Source organism: Primulina tabacum, chromosome 10 (assembly GCF_025594145.1).
Source record: "Primulina tabacum isolate GXHZ01 chromosome 10, ASM2559414v2, whole genome shotgun sequence".
Taxonomy (NCBI): Eukaryota; Viridiplantae; Streptophyta; class Magnoliopsida; order Lamiales; family Gesneriaceae; genus Primulina; species Primulina tabacum.
This window is the reverse complement of record NC_134559.1, coordinates 3,042,016-3,051,751: the sequence shown is the minus strand read 5'-3', so window position 1 is coordinate 3,051,751 and position 9,736 is coordinate 3,042,016. Positions and strand designations below refer to the sequence as shown.

Sequence of the window (9,736 nt, the reverse complement as noted above, 5' to 3'; positions counted from 1 at the left end):
GAGCTGCATGAGTGTGGCCAGCAAAAATAAAACCTTGTAAGAAAAAGGAAACTGGCCAAACTCAGACGACATAACATTCCCACATGGAAGCAATCAACAACAACATGACTTTCTTTTAAATTTTTTGAAAGCTGGACTTGGGGATACAAAGTGGCTTTTTTGGTACATATTTTAAGAAATATCCATTGCCTAACACAGATATATGTGTGTCTTAAATTGAATTAAATCAGCAAATAGGATCGACCGATTGACACATTTTAATTTTTTAGAACGAACTTCTGCACTATGTTTATTAGTAGCTAATAGGCGCAGGAATGAGATTAATAGTTCTTGGTCATTGTGAAAGTTCAGAATACACTGCAAGTTTGGAGGGTCAAGCTTAATTAACCGACTGTCCTGCTGAACCGTTCTGGTTAAGATGGGTTCGAAAAGTAGAGTGACCTTGTTGATGCAGTCGGAGAAGATGCTGTCCCCGTGCCGTTTCTGTAGTATCTTTGTCCGAGGCAATCCAGTGAAATTCTAGGTGGCGAAATAGCAACCGTGACCGAGGAGGAATGAGGCTCGGAATCTGGAGGTGACCCTGAAATTTTTGGTTAAATTCGCATTATGTATAAAAAAGCAATACAATCGAGCGCAGAATGAGTAGGAAGTTCTTTGCTGATCAGCATGAATGCATTTGATCTTAAGAAAAACCACACTTATGTTTTGCGTTGGATATATAAAACAAATTAACATGGATTTCTTATGCTTACTCGCCGCTAAGTATTCCGAATTAGAAGAATTGGGGCCGCTATTTTCAAGCTGAGACTTGTTGCTACTGCCGGTTTCTTGATTATTTTGCTGGGATTTTCGCCTCCTCCGGTTGTGATCGGCCAGCCTTTTCCTGCAGCTTCGCTTCCCGTTGTCGAATTCCGACAGTAAATGGAACCTGAAGTGAAAAAATTCTAGTGAAAACATTAATAAAATTTTGAAAAAACATGGAATACGCTCAGAAATGAGGTACTTGAGTTTATTTCACAAATTTGTAACGTGCAAAACACTATAATGGAAAAAAAAATGAATTAATTAGTCAACAAAATAATGTTACACACTTATCACATTATACTAAAAATCTGAGAACACATCGAAAATAGAATAAAAAAAGCTGCGCATTACTATAAGAAGGAAAATGGTACACCAAACACGAACAGAATCAAAATTGACGGGCAATATTAATTTAAGGACGAATATGACCTCGGGATCACCCCATGCACGGAAGAGAAAGGCCGAACTCAATCATTGGTGTATTTCACACCCCAAGAGGGCAGTTTAGTCAGTTCGTTTAATATTAACTCGCCGTGGCTGCAAATTTCAAAGTACCTTTTTTTCCCCATCATAATCGATCATTGCAACTTTTGCGACTAATCAATGCCTGAAATTACTGCAGAATATTGCAAGAACGAGAAATGCATGGGAATTGTTCACCAATGTGCCAACCATGGAGTAGACAAAATATAAAAAAAAATTTACTTCATGATTTTAAAATGTAAATCCTAAAAACCCACCCAGAATTGTGCGTCCGTATTTCTGTGTATGATATGTCCTTTGATAGAAGGCAAAGTTAATTCTAATTCTTATGATTAGTAGTAGCAGCAGCTCCGGTGACCCTACAGCACAAGATATAAAACCTGAACGATATTTTCTATCCACTGTGAACGTTATTATGGGAAACTACGAGGGAGTTTTAGTGATTTTCAAACAAACGAAACCTGCTGCATTGTTGGCAGAACCGCTGAGTCAAACCGGCGGCCACGACGGTGGCGGCTTTGGAGTGGAACTCACAAACCTTGTGGCGGCGGTGGTAGTGTTTAGCATGGCTAAGGTCGGCGTTGCAGCCCTCGGCTTGGCACCTGGGGGAGTTCGCGGGACCGGGTTCGAGAATCCTCGAACGGCGGTACAGCCGGTTCACAAAATCATCCTCGGAAGAGGCGAAGTAAGTCCTGCCGCCCAAATTAAGCCCGATTCTACTCGCGTTTACACTAAGCTCAGGGTTGAATTCCAGCCCTCCGACCATCGGTTCACTCTTCGGCACCACCACGAACCCCGTCGGACAGAAGGGCTCAAGACTGAGCATGGAAGACGGCGGTGCTGCCTGATATGACGAAGAAAGACCGCCACATACACGAGTATCGTAAAAATGATTGATATGGGTGTTAGTGTTCTGGACCTGAGGATGATGATACTGCAGGTGGTGAGCTGCGGCGGCGGCGCCGAAGTGTGTCTCAGCGTGAACAAAACCCGTGGTTTCAGAAAAGTTTGGGGTGGTGTAAGGATCGAAAAATTGGCGGTTTTGTTCCGAATCTTGCATCGATTCGTCCCCAGAAATCATGATCGTTGAAGGATTCCCCCATTCATATTCCAACATTTCCAATACCGAAACAAACCCAACCCTCAGTTGAAACCCTCGAGACACAAAATTTCAAAACTAGAGTGTCAGCTAGAACAACAGTAACTAGACTTTCAAAATTGTATAATTCTGATAATATAATGATTAAATAAAAGTTGAAAGTGCACAGAAGATCTGAAATCAAGAGAGGAACTTTATATTATAGAAAAAAAAAAAGAGAGAGAAAGAAATATGTCAGCCAAAAAATAGGAGAGATGGAGAGAAGAAAGGCTGCAAAAGACTCATAGCTTTAACTTGTTTCTCTCTCTGTGGAGCTTCCCACTAAAGTAAAAATGGTTTCTTTAAAAAATGATTTAAATTTAATGATAAAAATTTGATGGAAATTGGAGGAACATGTCGGACTTTGAGGGTTTTCCTGAATGAAAGAAACAGTGTGTGTGCCTCTATGTGAGAGAGAAACGCGGGAAGCAAGTATGAAGTGATGGAGAAAGATGTACAGTGGAACCCTAAATTATTTAGTAGCCGTATTAATGCTCTATTTCATTAAAATTTAAATAATAATATCTACCCTAAAATCTAAGTCAGAGCAATTTATTAGAGATGCAGAAAATTTTATTTTTATAGCTAATTTCTATAAATATTTATCTTATACATTAATTCGAATAATCAATATTTAAGTATAGAGATATCTTTAAAAAATGAAATTGCAATTTATTTATTTAATTTAATTTAATTTAAAAAGGAGTAACAAGAAAATTTGATTTTTCTACAGTGTGCACCAATCAATAATTGTTACAGTACGTGAGAGAGATTTCTTAAAATTGGGGGGTTTGCAGAGATAGGTGGGTCGTTTGCCTACACATTTTGTACTTAAATGCAGTATTACTGTTTTACCCAACTCCAAGATACGAAATTATCTTCGTGCCCCTTATTGTTTGAGGATTTTACCATGTAGTACTTAGGCTAAATTTACTTTTAAAAAAAAACATTCAACATATAAATTTTTCCAGTGAGTTTGGTACATTAATTATGAATTTTAAGTTATGTTTGGATTGATGGATTAATTTTAAATTTATGAATTTTATATATATTTAAATTTTTTTTTTGTTGTAGAGAATTAAAATCTTAAATTTCAAATCCACTATTTCATATTGATTGTGAAAAATGGTAAGAAATAAATAAAATATGAATTTAAGATTTCATTATTATTTTATTGTAACAATAAAAATATATTCGAAATCCATCGAAATTTCAAATACATCGATCTAAATATAAACATGTCGAATTCTTCTAAAGTTAAAGTATTTTATCTAATTCGAATCCTTAATTTGTACATCATGTGTTCCCTAACCTATACAAATCCATGAATCCGTACAAGGTAAACAGACTAATTTTCCCCCGTGCAAATATAAAATACTGTATAATTTCGAACCTAACAAAAAAATCAAATAACAATGGCATTTTTCAGAATAGAAGTCGTAATAAAATTGGAATGAATTAGGGCTCATAGCAGCAGATTTACTATAAATTCACAAAATTTACTTCATTTTCCGTTCCAAATAAAAAATAATCAGAATATACATAATTTACAAACGGACAAACTAAACTTTTATAATTATCTAACTGATATTAGTTTTTTCAAATTTAAAAAAAAATATAAATATCAATTTTATGAGACGATCAATCTGACTCGGCCAACTAATAAAAAAATATTAATATTATGTAAAAAATATTATTTTTCACTAATGTTATGGATCACATCGATCTATCTCACATAATACATACTCTAAAATTTATATAATCATATATTAGGTTAGAACAATATTATAAATATAGTTTAATCAACACATGAAAATACTGAAATTTTTTCATTATATTATGTCAAAGTTGAGGTAATTTTATTCCAATGTACCAAAGTTAATTAGAATAAATATTTCTACCATATATTCTAAGAGTAGGTGTCTTGTGAGACGGTATCTCGAATCTTTATTTGTGAGACGGGTCAATCCTATCGATATTAACAATAAAAAATAATACTTTTAGCATAAAAATAATATTTTTTCATGCATGACTCAAATAAGATATCAGTCTCACAAAATACGACGTATGATACCGTCTCACACAAATTTTTGCCATATTCCAAAGAATTAAGTGCTCTTGGTTTTTTTTTTCAATTATTGCAGGATTCACAAATTAAAATTTCACAAAATCAAAAATTTGTTCTTCCCAAAATTTTACTGATAAATATAAACTTAATTTTTTTTACTAACTTGCATGAGCTAAAATACTTTGCTATTAACTAAGATATTAATCCCATCATCCACAGATTGTATTTATTACAGGAGATACAATAAATCTATAGATGATGACTTTTATCAAGGATAAGTCATAATTTTTGAATGCCTAGTTATTGGGTGGGCTTTGGGATACAGAAGGTATTCATCAGAGAGATTGATAAATAATCATTCTTATCCTACATTTGATATTTTTTAAAAAATCTCATGATGAGTCTGTGATAAATAATTTTATACAAGGATACAATATATCTTTTATTAAATGTGATAATTTTAATTTAATGATAAAAAAAACACCACAAATAACTTAATTGTCTTCAATATATAAAAAACATCACAAATGATTTTTATAAATCTCTGCTAGTAAGTGGAAATTAAAATCAAATAAATTATTTATTTATTTATATATATTATATAATTTGATAATTATATAAATGAACTCGAGATAATTATATAAATTATTTTTATAAATCTCAATAAAATTATTAATATCACTCGATTAACCTTAAAAATTGATATTTGACTTGACTCACAAAATCAATGGCTCAATTATCATATTATATAATATATAAAATTATGTAAAAATAAATAAATCATGCAAGTACTGTCGGCATATGAACAAATAAGAAGTATGAACGCAAATGACAACTTTGAAATTATAAAATTTATTATGATAAGGTTAATGTTGTCATTACAATCTAATATATAAATTTAACCACTCTTATTAAAAAAATACCAAACATTAAATATAATATCATACATCTTATTTATCATTAACTTATCCTTATATTATATATAACACGTTTATCCTAATGTGTATCAAACTATGCCTTAGGATACATACTATCAAGCGTTGATTTTTATTTAAATATACTTTAGATTATTTATTTATATTTTATTTCATATTCAAATTATTTATTAAAAAGTATAATAATGATGTTTGGGTAGATTAGTTCCGTTGAGTGAACAATTTATCTAGCATATATATATGTATTTTTTCTGTGAATGTTTTTGACTTAATGAGATGAGTCAGTCTAATGGGACGAGCTCGGATGACCTGGCCTGATAAGATGGGTCTGGCATGAGCTTATAGTTAAACTCAAATTTAAACTCGACATGAAAACCTTGAATCACATAGTTAATTAACTCGGATTTAAAGCAATCAACTCAAACTCGAATTTAAGTATTTTTGAATGTTTCAATCGAGATCAACATGATCTACCAAGGTTACATATTGATTAAAACATATATTTTCTTTAATGAGTTAACAGGGCCCTGCTTATTAAGAGGCAAATGAGTCCAGTGACTCAGGTCCATATCTTTTTTGGGGTCCAAATTTTTTTTAAAAATTATTATATATAATACTAGTTACTAGATAGTTCAAAACCAAGTATTTATTAAATGAAACTTATTTAGCCTGTTAACGATTTATTCCTCAATCTTCCCCCATCTGCAGCAGACAAGCCCTAATCGACTCCAGTCGTTGCGTCGTCTCTAGGTTTGATTGAAAGACTCGTGATGAGCTATAAGTCTATTTTCTCGTATTTGCTTTGTTAAGGCTTCTAATTTTTTATTGTAGTTTTTTACTTTCTTCGAGGCTTTATGTGATATCTATAATCTACGCTTTTGACTGAAATTTTGGTGGATGTAGTGCCTATCCGGCTTTCAATGTGTAGGGCATTTTCTGTTTTAATTCAAAGTATTTTTTCTCGAAATTTTGGTCACGAGTCTTTCTCAGACTCTATTGTCTCTGTTTGCTCATGTTTTCTGTTTCGCCCCACGTATGACAAGTTCTCTTTCTTCGTACGAGCTATTTGTCTGCCTCTGTATTAAAGCTCATCAAAACTTTTCTCCGATCAACCATGTCACAAGAAAGATTGAATAGATTGGCTATGTTATAGATTGAGAAAGAAATTGCTGAACAACTTAATTATACAGACTTGATTAGTATTTTTAGCTCTAAAACTGTAAGGCGTGTTGTTTTTTAGCGATCATTTTGGACATGCTTGATATTTTTATTTATTTATAATTTTTTATATTGTCTTTGATGTATTGATTTAATTTAAAAAATTGCTATGGAACTAAAAAAAATATGAACACACATTATGATTCAGATGCCCGTTTTTAAAAGTTAGACTCAGGCCCAAATATTGTTCGGATCGGCCATGTGAGTAAAGGCAAATGATATTTTTATCAGGTGCATAAGATCTTGACAATGAATAGTTCTTTGAATCCAGTCATAGAACTTATAGCAATTAAATTGTAAGCAGTTGTGTCAAAATTTTAGTTGGAAAAGTTAGACTTAAATTTTAAAGTCATAAAGGGTAAAATATATTTGTAGATACCCTTTTACCGATAGGTATATATTAATCAAATTTCAAGCTTAAAAAATATTAAAAAGAGGAAGACAGACGGTCTATATATATATAGTAATGTATTAAGACCTTATAATTACAAACGAAAAGTACAACAAAAACGTAATTTTCCCAATCTTGTGTAACAATGCAAGGGATACAGAAGCGTTCAAATTTTTTAATTTTATTTTATTTTTTTTCCAAGTGTTTATGTGATATCAAAAAATGACAACTAACTCTGAAAAATAATATTATGATATCGAAAATTATCGATGTAACGTTGGACAATATTGATATAATATATATATATATATATATATATAATGTCAATATATATATATATATATATATATATATATATATATATTTCACGTGTTCTACTCTTCTCATGATTACACTATTTTCATCATAAACTATTCAAAACTCTTTTTTATTTGTCATTTTATAGTATTCCAAAGTGATAATTTATATGTTTAGTTAGTTCTATAAGTTGCAATCTTTTTGGTCAAATCTAATTTTAAGTGATATGTTTGAAGATGATGTGTGTTGTTGGTAGAAATTATCAAAGATCAAATGTGTTGAAAAATATATTTAAAATGTGTGTATTGAATATTTGAATGTTGAATATTTGAATGTTGAAAATAAGAGTTGTAAATATTGAAAATTAGTCTGTGATGATGTAGGTAATGATGTATTTTATTTTTGGATTATTTGTAAAGATTTCCTATAAATAGATCTGTGAAGAAAATCACAATTGAGTAGAGAGAAAAATATTATAAAGTGTGTAGTTTAGTAAATTTTGAGAGTTTGAAATTTTTACTTTTTACCATAAATTTTTACTTTTTCACAACACGTTATCAGCACGAAGCTCTAAAAATCCTTCATATTTTTCCAAGCTCCAAACAGAAGAAAAAGGTAACAAAAGTAATAATATTTATTTTACTGTTATTTATTTATTGTGTATATATTTAATATATAATATAATATTATTATTAGAAATAATAAAGATAAATTTTTCAAAAACTTGTTATAAATCCTGGGAGGATGTTAAGACGACATCCCACACTCCCGGTAAGGGATACGACAAGTATAAAAGCCTATAAGGTTTTTAAACAAAATAACTTACGACACCTCATTATAATAATGTGATATGATATACATAATTATTTAAACATGATTAATATTATATTCACCATATTATTACCATAAAATTATACAAATACATACATTTATTTTTTGTACACCAACGGTCATAAACGGTAACAAAACGGCTAGTTTTTACCCTATAAATATCATCTCACAAACACATTCAATCACTCCAACTTTCTCTTCTTCTCTAAAAATTATTCTTCATCAAATTTTTCGAAGAAAAAAGAAGATGACTTTCTCAAAGTTATTTTTAATTATTTTGGTTATCATACTCACGAGTCTTTTATTTATCGGAGAATATCCTCCTCGTGTGTTTTCTTTATTTTTACAAATACTTGTACTTGTTGTTTATCCATTACTTTGTATTGCAATATTCATTAACTAATAAAATGCATCGTAATTTTTTTTAGTACCACCATGTCAAACTTGGCAAAACTCGAATTCATTGCTCTTGATATCACGGAAAAAAATTATATGCCATGGACTCTCGATGTATAAATGCATCTTGAGTCATTGGGTCTAAATGAGACCATAAAAAAAATGGCATATCGACATCCCAAGAAAAGACAAAAGCCATGATATTTTTGCGTTGGCATCCCATGGCTTTGTGGAAGGGATTAAAAGAAAGATTCGAACAAATGAATTTAGTGAGAAATCATCAGGCACGACCCACTGGTTCAACGGCATTTCCTGAAGTAAATGTCGTAAGCAAAAATGAATTTAAATTTGGAAACCAAAATCAAAGTTATAAACAAGATTTTGGTCGAGGACGAAATCGAGGTCGTGGTCGTGGATGTGGATGTGGAAGTGGTCGTGGTCGTGGACGCGGCCGTGGTTTTGAAAATAATCGAGATAGTTACTTTTATAACTCATCTCAAAAGAACGTCCCAAACCATCCACAGAAAAGGCATCATGAAAATATGAGTGTTAATGAGAATCACTCAAAAAGATATGAAAGTTCTTGTTTCAGATGTGGTACTCCAGGACATTGGTCCCGTATTTGTCGAGCCCCTGAGCATCTTTGTAAACTTTATAAAGAATCATTAAAGGGGAAAGAAAAGGAGACCAACTTCACTGAACAAAGTGAACCTTTGAGTGATTCAACTCATTTTGATGCTGGAGATTTTCTGATTGATTTCTCAGACAATGATCAATTTGCTGGTGGAATAAATATGTAAAATATTTTATGTACCCATATGATAATGTTTTATTGTGTGCTATATTTTTGCATTTTATTGTCAGTAATTTTATTTCATTGCATATATTTTTTGAAGTTGAAATATGGAAAATACTATGAGCAAAGCTGAAGTTTGCATACCGGATAGTGGTACAACGCACACTATCCTCCGAGATAAAAGATATTTCTTGGAACTAAAACCAACAAAAACAAGGGTGAATACAATATCAGGTCCTGTAGACTTGATTAAAGAATGTGGTAAAGCACAATTTTTGTTACCTAATGGTACAAAATTTTTTATCAATGATGCTTTCTATTCACCACAATCGAAAAGAAATTTGTTGAGTTTTAATGATATATATTCCCATGGGTATGA

The 9,736-nt window shown here is 31.3% G+C and overlaps 1 protein-coding gene across 1 annotated transcript; it reads right to left on the bottom strand.

Moving 5' to 3' along the window:
• Positions 1 to 261: 261 nt before the first annotated feature.
• LOC142505703 (squamosa promoter-binding-like protein 8) lies at positions 262 to 2,878 on the bottom strand. Its single transcript, XM_075618789.1, has 3 exons — positions 1,749 to 2,878; positions 753 to 928; positions 262 to 580 (listed from the first exon to the last, which is right to left on the bottom strand). The coding sequence occupies exons 1-3, from the start codon at positions 2,402 to 2,404 to the stop codon at positions 414 to 416; spliced, it is 999 nt and encodes a 332-aa protein (XP_075474904.1). The 5' UTR covers positions 2,405 to 2,878; the 3' UTR covers positions 262 to 413.
• Between the last annotated feature and the right edge of the window lie 6,858 nt (positions 2,879 to 9,736).

Excerpts from the sequence above, each read along its gene's own strand:
- LOC142505703 (XM_075618789.1), bottom strand. The coding sequence starts at position 2,404 with ATGTTGGAATATGAATGGGGGAATCCTTCAACGATCATGATTTCTGGG. Across the intron at positions 929-1,748 it reads TTCTGCCAACAATGCAGCAG|GTTCCATTTACTGTCGGAAT; the intron begins GTTTCGTTTGTT and ends TTTTCACTTCAG. Across the intron at positions 581-752 it reads TTCGGAATACTTAGCGGCGA|GGTCACCTCCAGATTCCGAG; the intron begins GTAAGCATAAGA and ends CAAAAATTTCAG.